The sequence below is a fragment of the Eubalaena glacialis genome, chromosome 2 (assembly GCF_028564815.1).
Source record: "Eubalaena glacialis isolate mEubGla1 chromosome 2, mEubGla1.1.hap2.+ XY, whole genome shotgun sequence".
Lineage (NCBI taxonomy): Eukaryota > Metazoa > Chordata > Mammalia > Artiodactyla > Balaenidae > Eubalaena > Eubalaena glacialis.
In genome coordinates, this window is record NC_083717.1 from 146,218,139 (window position 1) to 146,244,546 (window position 26,408).

A 26,408-nucleotide genomic window follows, 5' to 3' on the forward strand; every position below is an offset into this window, starting at 1 on the left:
TATAATTTATATTTCAGACAGTGTTCCTAAAATAGGGTCACATCTGCATATGCCTCAAAGCCTTTTTTTCAGCTTTTCAAAATAGCTCACCAAATTTGGTGCACTATTTTATGCGATGATCAATTATACTGAAGCCGCTAAAGAATTTCCTAGGTTCAGAGACAATCACACCAGCACATAGGCTAATTTTACAATATGAACTCTGGTATTATGGAAAATGAGTCCCTAGGAGCACTTCTTCAGTGTGCTGAGTGAGACCACATTTCCAGTCTTCCAATGACAGCAACCATAAAGCTAATATCTTGAGTACTGTGCTAAGCGCTTTACAATGCCCTGTGAGGTGTTGACTACGTCTAGCCTTATTTTACACACAGGTGAAAGAAATGGAGCTGTAGACTTGTCCATGGTTAGAGACCTAGTAAGTGATAAAGTTTGTCCTCACACCCCGTTCTCTATGACCCAGAATCTGGGCTCCTCATCCCTCAGCTCCATCTTGCCTCAGAACCAGAACCGTTCAATCTGCTCAAGCAATCAGTGCTTTCAGAGAGGGGCATGAGTAGATTATAAAGACTGCCTTTATGCACACTTGCTTTCCAGCTCCCCTAGCCTTTTGCATGGCTCAAGAAGAGAAAGTTGCCAGAAAAACACACACATACAACTCTCCTCTTTGTCAGCAAAAAGCAGGCCCCCAAGAGAACTCTGCCAAAGGGAAGCGGAAGACCATAAGATTACCCCTGCCAGACCGTGAGTGATGGGCTAGCCAACAAAGACAGAAAGAAGTACTGTGCTTGGCAAGCGATGTCTATAAAAGGCCAGTCTTTTCTCACAAATCTGAGGCGCAACAGAAGTGACAAGAAAGGGAAGAGGCAGGAGGAGAAAAGCAGAGGGAGGGAGACATGGAGGCTGGCATCAGCAGTCACGGTGTCGACCTTGCTGGCTGTTTTCAGAAGCAGTGACATACAATCCGCTGAAAACAGCAGAGAAACAAATCACTGGAGACAGAAGACAGAACAGCTTTGCTGCCGTGGGCCACAGCCAGCCACCTGTCTCTCGTTTCAGTAGCCCTTTGGGATCTGGGGCAGGGAAGTCCACCCCGGGCAGGGTGTAATGAGGGCAGGCAGCTGCCTCTGCTCAGTGGTCCCCGAGTGCATCAGCCTGGCCGGTCAGACCACCAGCACCGATGAACTGACGCTGGACGTGGGGTCCCCGAGACGCATTTCAGCTATTCCTGTGCCATCCCCATCCGTACCCACAGCACAGCCTATAACTGATTTCCACACAGTCCCGTCCTGCAGAGGCAGCACTAAGGAGAGGGAGACAGGGGGCTCTGCAGTTTTTGATATGGATAAATGATGTTTTCTCAATCCTCGATCCCCTATCTGTCCAGATTGCTGCCCTTACATCTCTCCCGTATAGAAAACCCGGAGTTGCCACTATCGTCACCCTATGACTTAACACAAACTGTTCCCAGTGTTCTGTTTAAAGATGCCAGGAAAGTGTCTGCAATGTTTCACAAAAGAGACGTCCGTTAAGGAAAAAGTTAAAATTTTATGGCTACATATTAAAACGGCTGGTCCACTATTAGAGGGAAAATCCCAGCTGTCCAGCTCATTACCCGAAGACAGCTGTGGTTTTATTTTAGATACTCTATGTGGTTCAAATGACATTTTAAGTTCCACTATAACAATAAAAGTTCTGGGTTTCCGAAGGGTGCTAAAAGGAAGGGCTATGGTGATAATGTTTTTAGTAGTGTTAGAGCAGGAGATGGACACAGAAAGCATCCATCGGTCCTCATGACGAACTGGATGCAGCAAGACCAGGGTGCACTCTGCTGATCACCCTCTTCTTCCCGCACAGCTTGGCCCATCCCTGCAGGCAAGAATGCAAGTCGCCATCAACACACGCCTCCCAGAGTTTGGGCTCCTCCAACGCCAGCTTTTCCATGAGGCGCTCTGTGACCCTTTTAGCTGGAAGTAACTTTGCCCTCCTCACAAGTCTAACGACATGGGCCACCTTCTCCTGGAAACTCACTTTCTACCTGCGTTGGAGTCATCTGTGGGTGTGACTGATCTCATCCACAGGACTGTAAGCCCCATAATCCTGAGTCACCTTTGTGTCCCCCTCCCCCTGCCCCTGTGCCCAGCACTCAGCTCCTAGCAGGTGTGCATTAGGTAGGTGCTGGCTGACTGGTGAACGGATTAGGTAAATCCCCGTATGCCTTCTCTCTGCATTGTACTACCAGCCAGAGGCAGTAGGGGGCCACGGTCCAGATTCTGGGTTCTGAAGCCAGGTTACCAGGACTGGAATTCTGGATCCTTGGACCAGTTCTTAATATCATGGTGCCATGGTTTCCTCATCTCTAGAATGTGGATAATAGTAATAATGACCTTGCAGAGTTGTTGTGAGGAATAGAGGAGTTGATCCCTGTAACACAGTTTGTATAGTGTTGCCTCAAAGAAAGTATCCGCGAACGTTAGCTATTGCTGTTATGAAAGCCAGGGCTTGGTCATCAAGGATGCTTATTCTGTGTTGCTCCTGGGTAACTACAGAATCACATTTCACAGCACTTCTAGATTTTAATTCAGATAAAAAATGGTGACTCCAGAAGAAATTTTCATTTAGGCCTAACTTATCTTGGATGAAAATGCTTATGGATTTAAACCCATTTCCCAGGTTGTTGCAGCTAAATGTATAAGATTAACATCCACATAGTACAACCTTCAGAGAACTTTCTGGGTAAAAAAACAGCATCTTTAATACACCCACACTTGTCTCCCGCACATTTTAGGAATGACTACATATGTTACCATGAAACACACACACAGTCCAGTGGCCCTTTACAAAAGTCAAAAGCAAAAAACTTGATCACAGACACTAAGGGACAGGAGCCTGGAAACTGATGAGCTAGAGAAAGTCGTCTAAGTAAAACTTGCCCTGAGTCAGCACTTTGTGAGTCATGCATGACACGGGTCAGTGTGGGTGTCTCCCGAGGAAAACCCAGGGCTCTGTTGATCACCTGCAGTTCAGTGCGAAGTCTCCACAGGGCTGGGGTTGGTGTGGTGCCCCTCAGGGGCTTGTGTTCATTCTAAGATGAAACCGAGAGGGTCTTCCAGTTAGGCCCACCACCCCGAAACAGCAATGGCCTCTCTGGAAGAAGCGGTAAGATCCCCAGCCTTGGTTTGCTGTCCAAGCCAACAGACTGAGGCTCTCTGAACATTCAATCCCCGGGCACTTTTCTTTCCTAACTCCTGGTTCAGATTCCAACTTTGAGACCTGCAATTGTCTTTAACAAAGAATCTGCTGTGCCTCTCCTTGATGCAATTGCTCTTCTGTGTCACATCGGGAACACTCAAAGGGACATGGCCCTGATATGGCACCAGTGAGGTCAGGCCGGCCAACTTTATTGTAGGGCACAGCCCTCACAGGCCCTTTCTGGCTTGGACCCTGTTGTCACAGCTCAGCCTCCATGTCACAGGCACCTTCAGAGTGACAGGTGGGTAAGTCACAAAGGCAGAGGAGAGAGGTTTATATTCCAGCCACATCACTGCCCTGGCTTTGGGGAAGGAAGAAGCGGGTATGTGGATCTAAATGTGTTTTGAGGAGCTGCAGGTGGGTAGCAGAGGAGGGAACCTTAAGGAAGAAGATAGAGTTGGGGTTTCCTTCAACTTTGGAGAGACCTGTTAAGCTTCCCTGGGGAAATGTTTCTCTTTTCATGCTGCCCAGCTCCCCATGTTCACAGCAGAGTCCCCTGGGCCCTGGGTGCTGGTGTGTGTTGGGCACAGATTAAGGACGGTGACTCCACTGCTCAGGGCTCAGCATTGCCGTCTTGCTGCAGGTCTTGCTGAGGTCTCGTGCCCCAGTTAGCAACTAGTTTCTTGCCTTGTTTCTAGTAACCATGAACTGGGCACTGGCCCTGCTTGAAGCTTCCCTGCCACCATGCTTTGGCCCCAAATCTTGTAAGCTCTGTTGTCTTAGTTCTTCATTTTGAAACTCTCCCTTGGCTCTCCTACTGGAATCCCACTCTTTTAGAAATGGGACCTCCTTTGGTTCTTCAGGGACTAAAGCCTGTTCCAAGCCTGCTGGGGATATCTGCCACTTCCTGGGCTGCTCACCAGCCACCAGCTCCCCCGAGGCTGTGTCTACTCACTGTTGCCCAATACTGAAGCTCCCTGATGCTGACTGCCTGACCCCAACAGAGGACCAATGGTCAGACCTCACTTCTCCCTCCACCCCAATGCCAGGCCAACATGGCACACTGCCCACCCACCACCCACTGGTAGCCACCCTGAGGCTATTGGCCATGTACGTGGCCCTCTCCTGATGGCCTACTTCTTGCTTCCTTCGGCTGGGCGCTGCCCGTCTATGTCTATCCAGCCTGCTCTCACGTGTTGTTGCCCTACTCCAAGGGGGCAATAGATGGGGTATCAGATGTCTCCAGGAAGATCAGTCCTCCTGCCAATAGGGCCCCAGACTCGTAATCAATTGATTCTACTGTGTGATGACCAAAGTCTGTACAGCTGTTCAGTTGCATAGTTTGCTTCAGAAGTTAAGACAAATCTTGTTTGTTTTTTGGAAAGTACAGATTCCATTTCCCAATTCAAAAATACATTTGCCTCTGCATGGTTGTCTGGCCACTCTGTCTAAGATTTCAACCCCCATCTTTCGTATTCCCCACCCATTTTTCCTTATTTTTTCTTAGCGCTTTTTACTAACATACTGCATATTTTACTTACTTATCTTGCTTCCTGTTTATCCCTTCTGGTAGAACATAAGCCCCAGGAGGGCAGGGATTTTTATTTATTTATTATCTGTACCCAGAGCAATTCCTGGTCCAGAGAAATCCCTAAATGAGTATCGGTGATGTAAAGGAGGGAGTGAGTGGTGAACGAAGGGAGGTGCCTGCTTCTCCCCGGCCGGGCTACTGGCCATCCAAGGCTGTGGGCGGACGTCTGCCTGTCACACCCTGGGAACCTGGCTTGCTGGCCTTCTGCTTCCCCCAGGGCACGGCGCTCACCTTTAGCTTGTGCTCGTGTTCCTTGTTGACACGGGCAAGCAGCTGGGCTTTCCTCCTGTTGAGGGCGTCGATGAGGGCGTCACACTGAGCTACCAGGCAGGCCTCAAACTCCACGCTGTTCTCCTGCGTGAGACAGCACAGCTCTCAGCCGCCAGGTGCCTGGGCACCGGGGGCTGCCAGAGACAGCAGAACCCCTGTCCACTCGGGGGGGCGGAAATCCCTGCTGAAGGGAAGGAAGAGGAGCCCCGTCCACAGTGCACATTTGCTTTTTACAAATAACGGAATAAATTTTATTCCACAGTGGTGGTGTTTCACTTTAAATTTAGATTCAAAGGAGTAAATATTACTGAATACATTTATTCTTATCAGAAGGAAATCATCTCCACAGTTTGACTTATATCAAGTAAAGTAAAGTTTTAGTCTGTAGAGCTGAACATGAATCCTTTTGAGGGCTGGCATGCGCCCAGCTGTGCACGGTGGAAGGTGGCATTCAGAAAGGCTGGTTGCTGGGGGAATGGGGTACTGTTGAGGCATGAGGGAGAAAGAATCATCGAATCCAGGGGGACAAAGAAGAAAGCAGATGGCAATCGTCTTCGATATGAAACAATAATCCAATGACAACAGAATAATCAAGGCAAAAGCCCTTGCTCCTTTCATTAAAAAAGCAAGCCATGGGTGCATGTAGGCAGTGAAGAATAACTGGTATACGTAACAGGCATCAGCCTGCTGTAAAAATCAGATGTGAACCAACCAGCTTGTGGGGAACAGTAAGCATGTTCTAAATGGATTACAGCTTTCCCATGACGTTTAAATTGAATGCTGGAGCTAAAATTTTTTACGTGATTTAAATCTGTACATGCTACAGACATTTCTTATAAGCAATTCTCTCCCTAAATTATAAGCATTCATTAAAGGTAACCCTTTCAATAAATTACATATGTAATTTTGATTCTCAAACCATAATCTGGAAAACAATTGTAATTTACAGCAAATGAAAGCTGAATACTCGTCACATATACAGTAATAGTATTGAAAAAATAGCAGTCAACTGAGTAAACTGAGTAAAATTTGGGGGGCTGGAAAGGAAGGAACAGCTCAGCCTATCAAATTTTAATTTATTCCCAAAGTCATCAAGAACTGTGTCTCTTAATATAAGGATCTATGGACAGGTATTAAGTCACTGTCTCAAATGCAAGGTCTTATACACGCCTGTATAAGGCGTGCATTTGTAGTTGCTTCAGCAATGACTTCTACAAATGTTAAGTTTTGGTGTTCATGGCAATTGCTTTTGAGCTCTCACAGAACTCTCCTGGAAAACATCATTGAAGAGCTCTCTATGTCCCAAGCAGGGTAATATTGGTAGGGAGGGGGCAGCTGTCTTCATACAGGCTCTGATTTAAAGCAGAAAGAAAGCTTTGCTCTGATGAAGAGGTGAGGGGCAGAGGCAAGCCTGGGGTTGCACACTTTATGCCAGCAAAAGCAAAGAAGGGACCAACTGATAGACTCCACTGCTTTGGAAAACAGAAGGAAGTGTACAACTGTTAGGTTGTTAGGGAATCAAAAGTTTTAACATGGGCCTGCACGCCAACTAAAGGCAAAGAAATCAGTGTGAGATGCTCTGGAAGCCAGGCTTACATTTAAAAAGCCATTTCTGCCTTGACATAGGCCAAATATTAACTCAGAAAGCCAATCTACTGGAGGCCAGAGCTAAGGTTATTTCTGTGAGGCAAACCTCAAAACATAAGAACAGTAAACAGTGAAAAAGGTCATTATTTTAGCATCTCATGCAATTTCTGGCTTCTCCCCTTCAGCTATAGTAGAGAGCTCACAAGCTCTCAAATGTCAGCTGATCTGTTGGTCACTGTGCAAATTATAGTTGCCAGGGGATCACGGTTGAAAAACATTTAAGTATCTAAGTAGAGGAGAAGCATTATTATGGGATAGGAAGGAAGGAAAGAAGGAAGAAAAAAAGAAAATGTGACCTGTTTGCTACCGTTAGATAAGATGTAATTATTGCAAGGTGCTTTGGGAACCTATAGAATTTAAAAAACTCAACAATAATGACTGCATTCACAAAGAAATAGGTATCTTTCTTTGCACAGCAGCAGAGAATTAGGAGCTCAGTGTGGAAGATGGGAACCAGTTGGAAAACGGGGTTGTGTCTTTGGCCTGTTGGGGAAACGTAACCACCTTGAGAAGGGGTATATTTGAAGTTGGCCTGTATGTGTGTTCGTATGTATTAGAAGAGAAAGATCAGGAAAAAAATACATAGGAAATTTCCCACAAAACATAAAAATAAAAGAGACAGACACCCCCCCCCCCCGCCGCCCGCCCCACAGTTACATCTTAACCCGCGGGGCGTGCTTTCCGCCTCCGGTGCTGCCAATACCTGGATCTGCTGGACCATGTTGCGCAGCTGCACCAGGAACTCCTTGGCTTCCTTGGCCCTGTCCGACAGCCCGTTCAGCGCCTGGGAGAGCTGGCTCTGCAGAGACGAAGAAGGAAACCATGGAGCTCTCATCACAGGAGGCAGCCACAAGGCCACACAGGGTGGTTTTCATCCAAGACCCAGGAGACCTCGCCCTCCTCAGATTCCTCTTGTCTGAGCTGGGCCACTGAGCCAACATCTGTACTCGAGGATGCTGGTAATAACGGCATCCCGACTCCTTCCAGAGGCCCCCCGAGGACTGTCTCCTCTGAGAAGGTGAAAACTTCTGGCCATCGCAGTCAAAGGCCCTTCCCAGCTGATATCTGCCTGGAAGTTCCTCATCTCATTAATTACTTAATTAATTCAGCAATAATTTATTTAATTTTAAATTAAAAAAAAAAACAGTGAGTCAGGTGATCTGATACTTATCAATATTATTTAGCTCCATGTGCTACTGATCTGGGATTAGGGCAGAAAGAGTGAAGAGAGCTCAGAACAGGATGAGGGAGGAAAGGGTGAGAACCCGTGCGATGCTCTGGGGTCACTTAAATGTAACGACAGATACAGAGGGCAGGATGATGTTTTTCCTCATCAGCGTCTTCGTCCTTCTCTCAAGTGCAGCCCTGTTGCCCCAGCTCCTCTCCACACTAGCCTCCTAAAGCAAGGTGCACTCTCTTCTGACTTTCCACACTGCCCCGTCCACATGCGGATGCAGTTCTGCTGGGGGGGCCAGGTGTCCAGGTAAGTAGTTGCTGCTGGGGGGTGGCACTTGGTCTCTGGGAGGATGCACTGAATTCGTTACCGGTTTCCTGAGCCTAAATAATAGTGGTTCTGAAACATCCTGCACAGGGGCTCCCAATCTCTGTTGCTGATTGACGAGACCTAAGTGGAAGTTGGCTGGGGGCTGGAGGGGTCTGAGAAAGATTCTGCTTTTCTGCTAACATGGGACCACTGTGGCTGGTGCAACCTTTTCCCTTTCGCTTCTGACTTTATGGCAGATGCCTTGTGACTCTCAAGAAGAGAAGGCCAACGTGGTAAGGGAGGACGGTGAAAGGAGAAAGTGCCTGGGTTCCAATGGCATCTTTGAGCATCTGAACCAACACTTGAAGTCTCCTACCACCAAACTTCTTGTTAGGGTGGGGGGAAAATTACCTCCGAGTTTAATGCCTGTACTGGAGTTTACCGTTACTTGCAGCCATTACCACTGTACTTGGTACAAAATTCCTGCTCCTGGCAGACTGGGCAAGTCCTTCCATCCCTCCTATAAATTACAGAGACACGCTGCCTTTCTCCACAACACCTTCTTTGAACACTAAAGCCCTTTCTCCTCCTTGCCAACACAGTGCCTCATCCACTCTGTCCTTTCAGTTAAAGGGCAGAATCTTAAAATTATATCTCTTGGTCCTATGGATGTTTTTCACTTATATTTGCATTATTAAATACCCAGTCAGGCATTGAATCTCTTTTTTTTTATTATTATTATTCATTTTAATTAATTAATTAATTAATTAATTTATGGCTGTGTTGGGTCTTCGTTTCTGTGCGAGGGCTTTGTCCAGTTGCGGCAAGCGGGGGCCACTCTTCATCGCGGTGCGCGGGCCTCTCACTATCGCGGCCTCTCTTGTTGTGGAGCACAGGCTCCAGACGCGCAGGCTCAGTAGTTGTGGCTCACGGGCCCGGTTGCTCCGCGGCATGTGGGATCTTCCCGGACCAGGGCTCGAATCCGTGTCCCCTGCATTAGCAGGCAGATTCTCAACCACTGCGCCACCAGGGAAGCCCCCCTGAATCTCTAAAAGTGTGCACGCTACAGGCTTGGTGCGAGCACTGTGGGGAGGCAGGAAGAGCACAGGCTTTGGAAGGGTTCAGATTCTGGCTCTGTCCCTTCCTAAGCGTGACCTTGAGAAAGTGACCTCTGCCTGAGTTACTCCAATGGAAAAAGTGGGAATAATAATATTTTGTAGTTGGATTATTGTGAAGGCTTAAGGCATTCATCAGCGTGAAGCCTCCTGCTAATAAAGGATAGTGGTTAGGGGAACTATTCCAAATTCATAAATGCTGCCAGTTACCGGCTGTTCATATCTTACACATAGTTTTACCTCATCCATAAATGAGAAGAACACTACGATTCTTGGGTGCTGTGGGCATCACATGAGATACTGTGTCTAAAGTCCAGAACCCTGCTGGCACATGGTGCATGCTAATAAATGTCGGCTGTTATTAACTCTTACTCCCCTCTTCCTTCCTGCCCACAAACACCTGCGAACTGACTGGGGTGGGATTCACAGGGCAGGTTCCTGACACAGGATCTTTTGGGGGATGCCCTTCATCACTTGTACTTTGATCGAGGTACTCAAACTCTGGGAGTCTAAACCGATGCAGCCCAGGAAGAAAAAGTAAAAAGTGAGCCTACAGTTGCTGAAAGGGCTACTCAATGATTTATTACTGGGTCCCAGCTGCACTATGACTTGGGGTAAAAGTTTTCTCAAGAACTTTTTCAGGAGCCCAAGGGATGAAGAAGGTAAAGAGAGTCTTATTTGGAAGAGTGAGCAATAGAATGGGAATCATATTCTAAAGGAAAAAGTTTGTTCTTGTGACTTTAGAACTCATATTCTCTCTCCTTCTAAATGAGTCAGAGTTTGCTGGGCTACCACAGTTTTCTTCCCCCTTTTATTGTAACCCATGCCTAGTAACCACATTTGGAGGGTTGAGTAGAGAAGTCAAATTCATTCAGCTGCACAGAACTGGAGTTACCTGATTTCTTACAGTCCAGCCTTGCAACTAAATGTGTGTGTATAATGTAAGTCAGACCTGACGCCCAATAAGAATTGTTGACCAGGTGCTGCTATATACTTAGAAGAAAATTATACTATAGTAGAAAAAGAGTGCTGGCCTCAACCACTCCCTGGATTTTATACAGTAAAGCAGTACATAAACTGCAAAACTCAATTTATTTGCAGATTTCCTCCCTTTGTGTCTATGTTCAGGCCTTCTACCTGGCTAATGATTGTTCTGGTATTTGATAAACAACTGCATTATAAGATAAAGATCTAGAAACCTTTCTCTTAAGATTTGCCACCTTGTGGAAACAGAGCAGGAGACAATGAAAAATCCTGGAAACGATCTATCACTAGACAATGCTCTTCTTGTAAGGATTTATATGTGCATTGCTTTTATAGGACAGTCTTTTGATTACATTTATAAGCCACATCTGATGTAGAAGAACATTATTTTTGATTGATTTTATTTCCCAGAAGCATTTAAATTCCTGCTCTATGCTAACAGAGATGTTCTGTATTCAGGACCACAGAGCAGCCCTGTAAATTTATACCACGACACTGAAGATGAAAATATTTAGTATGTGTTTTCATTTTGGCATCTTTGGCTGTACCTGTAGCCATTAGAAGCTGTTTATAATGCCTAAGCAATGACATCCTGATTTCTTGGATATCTGTTTTCCAATTTACTTTTGAAAAGATGTCATGATCAGAAAGTGAATGGGAGTGGGAAAATGATGTAGCCAAAGAAGCACTGACAAATTTCCAGTCCAGAGCTCAGAGAATGCTCGGAATAACCAAGATCGCCCAGAAAGATGGCACGTTGTTTGGAGTTTGAAGGAGAGAAACAAAGAACTCCACCTCCTCCCTTCCTTCTCCCGGGCTTTTTCCCCTCCAGCTTCTACCCTGGCTGGCTCCCCTAGCCTCCCAAAGGAGTGTATGTTATAAGAGGTCAGAGCTCAGTCTGGGAGCCCCTGTGGAGGATGTTTCAGAACCACTATTATTTAGGCTCAGGAAACCAGTAACGAATTCAGTGCATCCTCCCAGATACCAAGCTTTCCCAGACAGAAAGTCGCGTCTTCTTTCCTTTCCCTGCCGTGAACATTATTCTTCCCCCCCTCAATTTACTACAAATACTGGATGGAGACAAATTGGAACAAATGAAAGGAAGCTTCCTGGCTGTCTGGAATCTGAAGTTATAAGCACGAGATGGGTCAAAAAGGGTCAACCAAGAATTGGTACAAAATAGGTGAGGCGGCAAATATACAAAGGCACCTTGATGGCCCCGAAAATGACCTTGCTGCCACCCTGGGCAGCTCTGACATAGTGCAACCCGCTTGGGACTGTGGCCCACGCCACCTCTTTGCCAGATACCAAGGTCACCACAAAACACAGGAGAAAAGTGAGGATCGATGCAATGTGATTCAGAAAGAACCACCCCCCACCCCCGCCCCCCGGGAGAATAACAATTTTTCTTGAAGAAATACTGATTTTTGAGTCTCACTACATTACTGACATTATATAATTAAAAAGTAAAAACAAGAAATTCAAACAGTGTCAACATATTGGTCATTTCTTATGAGCCACGAACTCTGATGGGTGCTTTTATCAGGTGTCCTATTTAACCCCAATCACCTCCCTGCCATTTTGCAGAGGCTCAAAGGTGTGGATACTCCTGAGTTAAGGTTTTACCACTCACTGGTTCATGGAAGAGCCAGAACACAAACCCTAGTCTGATTCCAAAGCTGTGCTCTTTGCTCCAGCCTCCTGAGAAGAGAGTTCTTTCCTTACCCACAGAGGAAGAAACAAAAACAACCCATGGTGAGAGCATGTAACACTAAAGAATGTGAGTTGAGGAGGGGATTATGATTATTAGGGAATTTGATTATGCTTAACAGTCAGCTTACATGTAAACCACAGCAAGACTGGTTACCCTATGAAATGGTCAACTTTTTTCCTTCATGAAGCTCTTTTAGTGACTTTAAAAAGGACCCCTGTCAAAGAGAGGGGTCTCATGGGAGAGGGCCAGAAGCTTTAGTTTGGGGTCCAGTACTGGCTTTATCACCTGCTGACCTGAGATCTCGGGCAGGGACTGGGCTGAGTGTGGAATGAGATCAAGGAAGAGAAGAGTGAGTAGAACCCGGGGAGCCTCCAAGCTGAGCTACCCAAGGGGCCTGATTCTCCTTCCAGTTAGAACTTCAGTTCCTGCCTGTACCTCTCCTCCCTCCATGAAGGGCTCTTTCCTCTGGTCTCTCTGTTGGTGGGAGATCCCGGATCTATCCCAGCCCCAGCTCACGGTAGTTAGATGGGTGGGAGGCCTCAGAGGCTGGCCTGCTTGGAGCTGCCACCTTGTCTCTTACCTAACAGCAGGGCTGGGGCAGCGAACAGGCTGCAATCTACAAACTGAGTAGCTGGGCCTGGGAATGGAAACACACAGTCCAGGGGCAAGTGTGTGTGTGTGTGTGTGTGAGTGTATGTGAGTGTGAGAACATGTGTGTGCGAGGCTGTGTATGTGAGTGTGTATGCATATGTGTGTGCGAAAGCCTATGTGTGATTGTACGTAAATGTGAGTGTGAGTGTATATGTGAGTGTGAATGTGAGTATAGAGTGTGTGAGAGTATGTGACTGTGTGTGTACGAGCTATCTCATCAGTGGTGTATGGGGAGGCTCTTGGCTTTGGATGAGGCTTGTATCACAGGGGTCTTAAGGGTAGGGCACTGGTCCACTAAACTGCTGCTTATTGCTAATTGGTTGTGACAAAGAGTCTCTCCTTGACCAAACTCTATCTAGCCAGGCTCCTCTGAGCCCTCTTGTTTACTTTATAGGCCTCAATTTTGGCCTACAAAGACTTGAACAAACACTGACATAGTTTCTAATAGCTCAAGACTGCATCCCTAGGATGACCCTAGTCTCCCTTAAAGTGTCTGTCTGTCTATGTTTTCCTCTATGAGTTTTATAGTATCTGGCCTTACATTTAGGTCTTTAATCCATTTTGAGTTTATTTTTGTATATGGTGTTAGATAATGTTCTAATTTCATCCTTTTACATGTATCTGTCTAGTTTTCCCAGCACCACGTATTGAAGAGACTGTCTTCTCTCCATTGTATACTCTTGCCTCCTTTGCAGGTGGACGTGGGTTTCAATCCTAGCCTTTTACTAGCTGTGTGGCCCTGGACATATCACCTAACCACAGTGCATTCTGTGGTGCTCTGCCCAGGTTCCCTTTCAAGGCTGCTGCATCCTTCTTCCAGCTGGGACTATCTGCTGTTGATAAATTACACTAGGAATTGCTCTTGGCCATAGCAAACTGGGTTGCTCAAGGCTATGCCCCCTTCCAGGGGTGTCCCATGGGTAGGGACCGGCTGGGACCCCCTTACCTTGTTTTGAAAATAATCCTGAAGGGTCATCCCAGCTCCAGAACTCCCTGCAGGATTGGCTGAGGCTCCTGCAGGTCAACTCCTCCCTCTGCTCAATCCTGGCCTTCTCACTTCCTTGGAGGTGGATCTATGGAGACCACTGAGCAACAAACCATCCCTATTCAACTCTCTGAATCTGTGTCCAGGGGACCCTATCTAAAAAAACAATTTTCTAGGCTTCAGTTTCCTCATCTGCAACACGTGGATAATAACAGTACCTGTATCATAGTACTGTGGTGAGGATTATGTACTATATAAAGTTCTATACAACACATGGCATATTGTAAGCATTTAGTAAGTAGTATTGTTTTTACAATGAGAATTATGTTAAAATATACATACATAAATCATTAAAACACTTTGTCATACCACATGTCCCAATGTGGGGTTTGGTCAATTACAATTATCTAGACAGTTGGGTATATTGTAGTATTTACAATTGTTTGTTCCCTCCCCATCTTTGCCACAGGACTTGGAGGACCTCCTGTAGATGGAGCATGTGTTCCTGCCCCATTGTCACCCTTGGCCATGTGATTTGCTTTAGCTTAAAGAGGCCTTGTGATTTTCTGCCAGCTCTTTTGCTCTTCCTCTTTCTCATACAGATCCAGGGGTGTATTGATAAACTGGCCCTCGAAAAACAAAAACAAGAAACAAACAAATTTTGATTTTCAGTGTTTGCCAATTCCCATGGTGTAAATACATAGTTAATTTTAGGCCACCAACATGGCATCACTGAACAGAGCTGGGGAGAGATGTGCACCATCAACTCTTTTGAGCTGTGGGCTGGTATAAGTCAGATCAGTATGCCACAGGGCATATCCCACATGGTGGCTGTGGCCCTTAGAAAGAAGACATGTATAATGGAACTTCAGACTACTTCCTATGACATAATATGAGCAAGAAATAAACCTTTGGTTTATAAGCCACTGAGATTTGGGGGGTTGTTTGTTACTGCAGCAAAACTGACTAATACAGATAGCAATTATAACTTTCCCTTCATGATTTATTAATTTAATCAACCTTCCATTTTTACCATGGACCAGGCACAGTGATTCATGCCAGGAAAACAATAATAAAGAAAGCAGACATAATCTCTTACCTCAAGGAACCATCATTTCATTGAAACTTCCACCATTCTGAGCTTAATAATGTCCCCTTTAAAAGTTCTCTCCCATAGGCTCTCTAATAAAGCAGAAGAAAGCTGGAATATTCTAACAATTAACAACAGAAATGTAGCTTCTCCACTTCTCAGGGAAAATGAGAAGTATCTGCTTTCCTAGTAAGACATAGCCAGTTCTGGCCAGAGTTTGATTCCAGAGGTTCTCTGCACAGCCTTTATCCACCAAACTTCAGATCCTTCTCTGTCTTAGACAGAAAACACTCAAAATGGAGATGCAAATCAACACTGAAGGTTTTTTCAGCAATGAAATAGAGGAGCCACTTTTTACCTCATCACGAAGCAAAATAACTGTTGCCTCACCCCAATGTTCATAGTTTCTTAGTGGAAATTGATTTTCCATGTCTCTATGGCTTTTGCTTAGAGTGTTGCAAGCTGTGAAAAAATTCATGCAGAAACTGTTGTGATTGAAGGCTTGAAACTTTAATAAAGTGGCAGGTACACAGGCTGTAAGGTCAACACCACTCTGCCCAAGGCAGAGCACGCCTTTCTGTGGATATTCTAAGCCACCACATGTGTGTTGTTGGCAGTTACTAAGTATTTACAGCCGAGAATCAGAAATATGCCTTCCTTGGGCTAAGCCTTCGTGCAAATATTGGATTTTACATCCTGGAGATGGACTACAGGATAGATCTCCTTTGTGTGTGTGTTGCCTTTTCTCCTAGGAGAATTCTAGGGCCCCAACCAGCAGGCTCTGAGTGCTTTTCCAGAAAGCTATTTTCTCTGTGGATCCCCCTGGCTGCCTTCACGTCTGCACTGGTCCATCATGTTCTTCCAGGTGGTATTACAGTATTCTGCTTTGTCTGCTACTGCCAGGGAATTGTTTTAAGACAAGCAAAACAGATTTAAGATCTATAAATTTTCAGTTCTTAATAGTATTTAAATACCTCAGATAGAAACTCTCAGTTCTAAAATAAGGACTTTTCACTAAATAGTTTAAAACATGATCTTAGAAATATACATGAAAAGGTAAAAAAGCACTGAACTATTTTTCATATAGAAATGCTTTGTGCTTTTTCAGAGACTCAAGTTTTAAGTGCTCAAAACGGGAATGACTTCTTACTCATCCCTTCAAGTTTCCAGTAAGGAGAATTGGCAAGAGCAAGACTTTTTATTTGTTTTAAGAAAAAACTTTTCCCACCTTATTTCAAAGGCAGAACATGCTCATTTCAGAAAAATCAGAGAATAAAGAGACTTAGAAGAAAAAAAGAAAACCCTCAATCTCACCAGAGACATACTACTAATAGCCTTGATAATGAACCCTTGAAGTTTATCTTTTGAAATTTTGTATACACTTATAGTCAATTATATATGTCTCCATATAGTGTATATCAACAAAATTGGGATCATGTCATATACTTATTGATGTCTTGAAATCTGACCTTTTCATTTAATATGCTATAAATATTTTTCCATCTGACTGAGTACACTGACTACTTATCTGACTATATAATAGCTATATAACACTTTGATAACATTTACTACTTGGCAGACACTTCTCACAAAGCTTTACACATATTAACTCATCTTTTTTCACAAAATAACCCAGCAAAGGTGGTGACTATTATTATTCATATTTTTTATAGGTGAGAGATTGAAGGCAAGGGAGGTTAAGTGGTCCAAAGTCATACAGTTGTTAAGAAGCAGAGCAGAGATTCAAACCTAGGAAGTCTGCAGCCAGAATCTGTGCTATTCACCGATAAACTGTAGGGTAACCACTGTGCAGGTGCATCATAATTTATGTAAATAATCTCCTATTTTAGGATATTTAGTTTGTTTCCACCTTGTTGCAAAGAGCTAAAATGAAATTCATGTAGGAAATATTTGGACACATTCTTGATTATTACCATTTCCAAAAATGAAATTGCTTGATCAGCAAACTTCCATAGTTAGAGGGTTTTAAAGATCATGTTATCAAAATGTCCCTCTAAGTAATCATCTAATTTACACTCCTGCTGAAGGTAATATATAGGCAAGTATTATTGTCTGTATATCTCACTCTAAATATTATAATTTGTATCTATCTTTGTAATCTGATAGGCAAAGAATGGAACCCCTCATTTTTAAAATTTGCATTTTAAAATTACCAGCGTGGGTGGGTGGGTTTTTTTCAAAAGCTTCTTATTGATCTTTTCCTAGTTAAGGTATATGTTCTCACTAGTATTATTTGTGAAGCCCTTAGAAGAGGTCCTCGTCCATGGGGTGCTACCTAAGTGTTTAATTACAGAAACTAGTTTCTTCCCACTGCTGATGACCAGACAAGGCTGGCCTCACCACACGTGTTTGCTTACCTTAGGGGTCAAAAACTGGAAAGAGATCTGGAAAATTCAGGTTGCCTGTTGGAGAGGAAGTGAAGTCATAGGTTGCTAGTTTTAGTAGATTATGGTCAGAATGTCTGGTTCACAAAATCTCTACTCTTTTGAATTTATAATCATTATTTTGTGGACAGATACAAGTACACGATAGCTTCTGGTAAACATGTAACGGGCATAAGAGATGAATATACTCTCTTCTTACAGGACAGGATATGTATAATATAAAGATGATATGCATAATATAAACCCTTGTAACATATTTGTAAACATACTTGAACTTGTTAATTGGGTTATTAAGATACTTTATATTTTTGTTCATTATCTGTCTACTTGACTTATAATTTTCTAAAACAAATAGATATCAAATTTCCCACAAGGATCATGTTCTCCTTTATTTTTAGGAGTTTTTGCTTTCTGCATCTGTGGCTTTCTTCTTTGTTATATCTTCTTTATACCTTTTAACACTAGATCTTATCCTTCTATGTTTCACTTAGTTCTTTTGGCCTTGAATTCAATTTCATATGATACTACTATATATATACCCTCCTGTCTCTCTTGTAAAACTTTGCTCATCTTTCATTTTAAAACTACATTTGTTTTTAACTCAATCTGATTTTTTTTCATTACCATAGGGAAATTTGGGCTATTTACACTTATTGTATTAATTGATATAGTTGACTGTATTCCATCAATATTGTTTATATTTCTCTTTGTTATAATACATTTTTCCTTTTTAAAAAATGTGTGGCTTTCTCAGATTTCTTTTAATATCTTAATCCCACTCACCAATTATTTGTATGTTTTGCTATGCTTTTCCATTTGCAAGCTGCTACCTTCCCATCTTCATCCCATGTAAAACTACATTTGTCCATTACTGAGTCAAAATTAACTAATAACTTTGATTCTCCTTTCCCACTACAGTACCCCAAATGCTTCGCTTAATGTATCTCTCAGAAGTTAAAAAATACCGTTCTAAATAACCCTTGGATCAAACTGGAAATTGAAACTGAATTTATAATTTATCTAGATATTAATGAGGAGAAATAATTTGTGAAAATATATTACAGTTAAAAATATGATTATTTGGATGAGGTAGGAAACCCACATAGTCTTTATAACATTGTTCCTACTAGAAATACTGTTCTTAGATGGAACTTGGAAAACCAGCAATATTTTTTTCCCTTCTCCCTATCCTGCACCTCCTAGACCCAGAATAGAATCCTTCCCAACTCTAATATACTTTCAAAAGTAAATCACAATGGTGGCCAGATCATAAAAGAAAGAAGAGGCTTTTTTGCACTTAAGTGCTTACATCAGGATGGCTCTGGCAGACTCTTCTTATGTTCTGAACATTCAATAATTTCAGTGTCTTTTTTTCCAGTATTAAGTTATGAGTTGCATGGCAAGATACAGTGGTCTCTAACTCTTTTAAAAATATTTTTCATAACATCAAATAATAGCTCACAGCTAAACAATCCTGTAACTGAGATTAAAGTCACAAGTTTCCTTTAAACTTTACTGGGAAACAAATACAAGAGGTGGCATACCATCTATTCTTCAGCTTTTGTGACACTTTGGGAGGAATAAAAGCCACACTTGTGGCATCTACACCATTAAGCAGCATTAATGAATGTTCACTCCAAGGGAGCACCTGTGCCTTGGTAGTGTCACTGAGAGCAGGGCTCAGCCACCATTATCAGGGTGACCAGGTTCAATCCCTGGGTGTCGATTCTATTTCTTGATGTAGTATGCAGAATAATGCCCCTCCCCCAAATGTCCACGCCCTAATCCTTGGAACCTGTGTTATCTTACCTCACATGGCAAAAAGAACTCTGCAGATGTGATTAAGGTTATGGACCTTGGTTTGGGGAGATCGTCCTGGATTATCTTGATGAGCCCATTCTAATCACATCAGTCCTTAAAAGTAGAGGACCGTCTGGGCTACAGTCAATGAGAGAGAGATGTGACAAGAGAATAAGGATCAGGGAGAAGCCACATTGCAGGCTCTGAAGCTGGCCATGAGCCAACGGACACAGGTGGCCTCTAGAAAATGAAAAAGGCAAGGAAACAGATTCTCCCCAGAGCATCCAGAAGGCACTCAGCCCTGTGTGTTGGACTTTTAACCTACAGAACTATAAGATTTAAAAATCTGCATTGTTTTAAGTCATGAAGGGTTGTGGTAATAGAAACCTAACACACCTGAGAAGGTAGTCAGTTAGGAGCTGGATGCTTACTCCCTTGGGCAATGGCCAGATTGCTTCATCTTATATATTGTAAATGTATTTAGAATATGCATCCTCTGTTCTCCCTTTGACATTGGACTAGCTTCCAAAGAAAAGTAGAATGACCACAAAGAATTTGGCCCAGTGAAATCTGTGGACACATTTCAAGGTTAAGGAACAATAATTGGCTATTCAGCCCTTTACATACACATGTGAAGTATCTGAGGCACCTGACCTCCTCATAAACTAGAAATTCTGTGAATTTGAGCTGTCTCAATAGCCCTGTGGCTAATCACCAAGAGTGAAGCTTCCCCATGAGGTTGGAGTCAGCTATTGAATTTCAGTTATTTTAAAATAGGGACCGGAAACCGATTTTTGGTCTCTTCAGAGCAAGTGGCTATTTGTTCACAAGCCTAAACTGACGTGTGTTTTGGATACCAGTGTTCCTTTCCACTTGAACCTGTTATGACCATCAGTTTATATATACTCTGAAATCTCAGCTCACTTGAAATTTTACTTATCTTGGAAAAGCTACATTTTTCAAAGTCATGGGGTCATTGGGAGGCTGGGAATTGTTAATCACAATATCTGAATTTTTATTTTGACCTCAGGACCCTCCTATAACATTGAGGCAGATATTAGCACAGCTTCTTTAAAAAGCTTCTTTAGAAAAAAGGGCACACACAGAGAGACCACTACACACCTACTAGACTGACAACACTGAGTGCTGGTGAGGATGGAGAGCTTCACACAGGCTAATGAGAGTTAAAATGGCAAAACCACTTGAGAAAACAGACGCTTTCTAGGAAAGTTAAATATACAGCTACCCTACATGACAGCATATGTCCACAAAAGACTTAGATAAAATGTTCATAGCAGCTTTATTTATAATAGCCCCAAGCTGGAAACTGCCCAGATGTCTATCAATAGTAACATGGATAAATAAATTCTGTATATTCACATAATAGAATACTGCTTAGCAATGAATACATTCAAGATAATGATATATGTGAAGCATAAATGAGTTTTAAAACATTGTGTTGATCAAAAGAAGTGAGACACAAAAATATATCTATTGTATTTATGTAAAGTTTAAGAACAGGCAGAACTAATCCATGATAATGGAAGTCAGGAAAATGGTGAAAGTGTTATGTGTAGGGATATGTTCTACATCTTGATCTGGGTGGTGGAAATATATATATAAATGTAAAAGTTTGTATATATATAAAAATTCATCGAGCTGTAAATTTAAGGTTTGTATATTTTACTAGAGATACTTTACGCTTTTTATTTTAAAATGAACATTTTTTTCCCAAGGATAAATACTCCTTGTATATAATTAATCTTTCTTTACTAAGACCCCATGCTGTGGGGTTAGTATTTTTTCAGATGACTTTGTCTTTCAACTGAATCTCTGAATTTAAACAGATACTCACAAAACCCTCAAGCATCTTATAGTTGACTACTAGAAATATTTCACTCAATTTTCTGTACTACTTGATATTGGGAGCTGTTGCTGCCTTGGATGAAGACCGTCATCTCTCAACCCTTCCTCTGACCATGTTGTCACTTCACTTCTGTTGCAGATACCCAGCAGCACCTGAAATCTGGCCACATGGCATCTGCTAACTCTGGTCTGTGTGCCCTCTCACAATGACATCATTGTAATTTAAAAGATGTGTCTGGTTTGATAAATAACAAGGTCCTACTGTATAGCACAGGGAACTAGATTCAGTATCCTCTGATAAATCATAATGGAAAAGAGTATACAAAGGAATGCATATATATGTATAACGATCACTTTGTTGTACAGCAGAAATTAACACAACATTGTAAATCAATTATACTTCAATAAAAAATAAAATAAAGGATGTGTCTGGTTGAAGGTCCTTTAGGAGGAAATGTATGCCTAATCTGAAAAGTAGTAATTTCTCAGAGGGAGCAGGAATGATTGGGGCTATGGAATAAGAAATGGGATGGCTCACACCACCTCTACTAGTACCTCCACCTACCCTTAGAAATGTCCCGTCCTTTAGGAAGGCACAAATACCATAAGGCTCGAAATACACATGTCCTTTCTGGTCAACTCATGACGCCGTAAGTTTGTAGAAAGAAGAACTTGTGTGCAGACGTGCTTGGTTTGACTATGAGTTTGAGATGCATGCGAGCCTTTCATATTCATGATAAATCCACATATTACTTCTCTGACAGTCCTAACATTTAACTTATAAAGCCTAAATATAAGGACATTGAATTATCCTTAACATAACTCTCTCACTACCATGGCTTCAATTATTCTGAGAACAAATTAAAACACAATCTTATTATTCTAATAAATGATCCTCTTCATTGACAAAAGAGAAACTCTTTGGGTTATCTCAAATAGCTTCTAAAACATACTTCGATTTTTTTTTCCCCCAGCATTGAAAGGTTTGTTAGGATCCAGTATTTATAGGTCAATTTTCCATCCAAAGTAAGATTAATAGCGATCATCAGTATTGTTCAGAAAAATGGATTTAAGCTACGTCTGATTTCTTTTTACCCTTTCCCTCTGCGTCTTTGTCAATCCGTCTCCAGGCAAGTGAATTGCAGCTCCTGCCTAGTGAAATGGGAATGGTTTCCATGACAACAGCTTTTCGCTCTGCTAGTTAGAATCTAAGATTTGACTCCCGCAGAAATAAATCTCACCATGGGAATTGGTTGATTTTGTAAACGACTAAATAACTGTGCAATCATTTCCAGAGAAAAGCCTGTTAAAAGCTTGCATGAGCAAGGGTGGGATATGTGAGGTGACTGCCGAATCTGCCGCTGACATCACGCAGACACAGCGATGTGCAGGGAAAGGCCTGCTTGGAGCTGCAGCTCGCTGCGTTCTGCACCCGCCAAGTGTGGGCTGCACAGCCTAGCCCTCCTGTGAATTTCAATGATGTTTTCATCCGAGGTAGAAGGAATAGATTTTAGAGCACCTCACAGCAAATGACAAGTGTTCACCCCCAAATGTCTTTCCTCTTATTTCCAGAAACTATTAGTTCTTGAAAAGACGAGCTTCCCGGAGCTGTTCTTAAGTATGATATGAATTTAATTGCTTATTATCTCTGTTAAAATAAGGTGCTGCTATTGTCCAAGAATACTCTTTTCTCTTTACCATCATTTCCCCTTCTTAGTAATCTTATTTTATCAATTAAAAATAATTTAAAATTTATTATTTATTCTATATGTTAAGATATGTAGGAACATTTTCAGGTTTTTTATTTTCATTTCAAAACCTAACATGATGTTCAGAGTTTCAAATAATGTTTTATAAACATATTTTCCTAATAACATTTATACAACTCATAATGGTTAATTCTGATTTGTAAGAAAAAAATTGCCATCAATCTAGCAGTATATAATTAACAAAGTGAATTTCATTAATTCCATTCCTGAATCCATTAAGCCACACTTCCTTCTGAACCATGGGACTCACTGCTGGAGCAGGAAGTTCTGTTGGAGTGAGGTGGTGTCCTCAGCAGAGAACTGAGAAGGGAATGAGTATGCAGCTTTGAATAAGGATGCTGATTATTCAAGACTGTGATGAGGACCCTCTGCAAAGTGTGAACTTGATAGCTAAATCAACCCCTCCCTCCCCAGCCTAAGTTGCATTATGCTAAGTGGTTTTTAAATGTCATTGCAAGTGTTACACAGGAATTCCTCAGTATCCCACCTGTCATTCTCCCCACCCAGCAGAAGATAATTATGGCCAAATCTGGTAAAGTCTGCCTCTCCGTGCTGTGCACCTTCCTTGTCCCCTCAGCCTGTCCCCTGATGTCAATTCTTCTCCTTCTTCCTTTCATAGCTTAGGAAGGATCGGATACCAGTCACTTAAGAATGATCGAATGATTGACCAAATACGCCATTATCCTGTCATTGAAATTCATTCACATTAAAATTTTATCTAAACCAAAGAGTTCCCTTTTAAATCTTTTATTTCTAGTTGTCAAATGAAAGACTTTGTAGTTAAGGGAATTTTTGGTAATGTTGAGAAAACTGGGAAGAATTTTGGTGAGGAAAGGGGACCTTGAAGTTACATTAGTTTTACAAATGTGCTGGCCACAATGGCAAACCTGAAATGATCTTTTTAGGATAAAGTTTCTCTCCTCCCATCCCTCCCATTGGGCATCTTCCTCCTTAGGGTAAGAGCAGCCCTCTGAGGCCTTTGGAGGCCTGGTCCTATTGGCAGGTGTGGGTGGAGGAACTGGTGTCCCTTCATCGTGAGCCTTTCCCAGGAGCTGAGCCAAGCCTGCTCTGCTACAGACCTGCCTGCTTCTTCTAGACCTGGCCTCAACCTTCTCTGGGTGAACACAGGGCTGGCCTCCTCTTCTACCACTTCTAATTACATATATATCACACATATATATTCCCAGCATAAAATATTAGGCTCATGGTTAATAATGTTAACAGCTTAACTTGCTTATATGAGGTCCTAAAATGCATACATTATAACTCCTATAGTGTTTTTACCTCTGAATTTCTGACTGAGAATGTTGTTACTAGAGTGAATCAGCTTTATGGGAATTGTCTACCTGAATTGTCTTATATTTAGAATATCATCTTCCGTCTATTTCTAGTTATATATTTAAAATGACAGAACTCTGGTATGCTGATGGCTAATTGATTAGAGTTAAGTATGGAGAGAGGAGAGGTGTTGGGGAAGGAAGAAACCAGAGTGGGTAGAATATGTGGTCTCATGGGCAGAGCACAGCAGAGACATCAAGCTGGTGGGGGGGCATCCAAGAGGGGAAGGCAGAGAATGGTGGGAACGATGGAGAGAAGAACAAGATAGAAATGTAAAAAGAGAAGATAGAGAACAAGTTAGAATCAAACAATAGACCATCTGGGGTAGTGTTGAAATGCCTGTTGACTCATAAGCATTCTTGATCAATTCCATCTACAGAAGTTTTATGTGAAATTTGGTCAGGAAACCAAATATTAGGATTTATAACTTAGAGATCCTTTACCTGTTTTTATAGGATGTGCATACAGAGTTAATAGAACTAGGCATCTCACTAATTATATGACTACTTTTCAGTTCTCTGCTTGTAGAAAGAAACTGAGAAGCGGTGGTGGCTTTGAAATGTGTGAAGGAAAGTAGAACTGCATTCTTCAGAATTCCCTTTTTGGATGTCCAGTTAGGGTGGGCCACAAGAGAGATCCTTGAGGGAGATTTGGAGTGGGGGAGGGAATTATCAGTCATTTGGTAACTTACACACATTGTCACTTATCTGCTGGTTCAACTAGTTGGCATGAGGCAGCCACTGAGCCAGCAATTGCTCCACCTTCCCCTGGACCCTCCAGCTTCTCCAATTCCTGGGCCAGGGGTGTGTGTGGTTTAGTTCTATGACAAAAGGCCCCAAATTCTGCAAGACACCTGCATCACGTCACCAAGGTCAGAAGCAAGAAGAACTGACATGGGTTTCGGTCTGTCCTCATGAGCTCCAGTTTGTGCTTGTGTGTTTCAGTCTCCTCTAGTTCTGCCCTGTGGACTTCAAGTTCCAGGATCAGATATGAATTCAGATAACAGCCTTACAGAGACTGCTTAATCACTTCCTCCTACAATTGTGTGAGGTCAAATCCTTGTCACAAATCCCCCTGTCTGTCTGTCTAACTAACTAACTAACTAACTAACTAACTAACTAACTAACAGGCATATCTCCTAGTGGTACTGCTTCTTTGATCGAACACTCGCTGATATAGAAGGGAAAGAAAGATTTGAAAAACATTTAGTTCTAGAATAAGCAAATAAAGTCTTCTTTAATGCTAAGAACTCTGTGCATATAAAAATCAAATTAAAATGCAAACCAAAACCCATTGAGATACCATTTCATCCCCACAAGGATGAATATAATAAAAAAGACAGACAATAACAAGTGTTGGAGGATATGGAGAAATTGAAACCTCATACATTGCTGGTGGGCATGTAACAGGGTGCAGCCACATTGGAAAACAGCTTGGCAGTTCCTCAAAAAGTTACAGAGTTACCACATGACCCAGTAATTCCACTTCTAGGTATAAACTCAAGAGAACTGAAAACATATGTTTACACAAAAATTTGTATAGAAATATTCACAGCAGCATTATTCATGAAAGCCAAAAAGTGAAAAAAATCCAAATGTTCAATAACTAATGAATGGATAAATGAAATGTTATATCTATGCAGTATTATTGCTGAATATTATTCAACAATAAAAAGGAACGAAGTACTGACATATGCTACAAAATGGATGACCCTTGAAAACACTATGCTAAGTGAAAGAAGCAAGATGCAAGAGGACACATGTTGTATGATTCTATTTCTATGAAATGTCCAGAATAGACAAATCTGTAGAGCCAGAAAGTATTATAGATTAGTTGTTGCCAGTGGCTGGGGGAAAGGGAAATGAGAGTGACTGCTAATGGGTACAGAACTTCTTTTTGGAGTGATGAAAATATTCTGGAATTAGATTGTAGTGATGGTTGCACAAGTCTGTGAGTACTATACTAAAACCCACTGAATTGTAAACTTTGAAACGGTGAATTTTAAAAGGGTGAGTGAATTATATCTCAATAAAGCAACTGCTTAAGAAATCAATCTCAAAGTCTTTTTGATCAATGAAGCAGGGTTTCAGCTATATAGAATCTAAATAAAATTTGAAATGTAGGCAATTCTATTTTCAGTATAAGCTAATAGAAATCATGAAAGAAAGACTATGAGCCTTTGTTTCTTTCTTAGTAAAAATGGGATAACCATAGCACCCACATCATCGAGTTGTTGTGAGGATTAACTGGCTCAGTATATGTACAATGTTTACAACAGTGTTGGCATATCTTAGGTGCCCAGTAAATCACTGGTTCTTATTGCATGAACACTATGGTACCACTGATATAAAGGTGGAAAACAGGGATATGTATATTTATAGTAAGACTATAAAGAAATGCATGGAGGTGATAAATACAAATTCAGGACAGAGTCACCTCTGATAACAGGGAAGGGAATGTCCCTGGGGAGGCACACACTGGGAGCATCATTTGTCTGTATAATGTGTT

General features: G+C 42.2%; 1 protein-coding gene across 20 annotated transcripts in view; it reads right to left on the bottom strand.

Moving 5' to 3' along the window:
- TRIM9 (tripartite motif containing 9) overlaps positions 1-26,408 on the bottom strand; it is a 100,311-nt gene that overhangs the window by 40,222 nt on the left and 33,681 nt on the right. For 16 of the 20 annotated variants that reach the window (XM_061182541.1, XM_061182539.1, XM_061182538.1 and 13 more), the window contains exons 2-3: positions 7,404-7,499; positions 5,015-5,137 (exon numbers count right to left, since the gene is read on the bottom strand). The exons of 3 other annotated variants lie outside the window; for them this stretch is intronic. In XM_061182541.1, the coding sequence (XP_061038524.1) occupies positions 5,015-5,137; positions 7,404-7,499 (219 nt within the window). The remainder of the gene's footprint in view (positions 1-5,014; positions 5,138-7,403; positions 7,500-26,408) is intronic. One more of the 20 variants, XM_061182534.1, reaches the window with a different exon arrangement.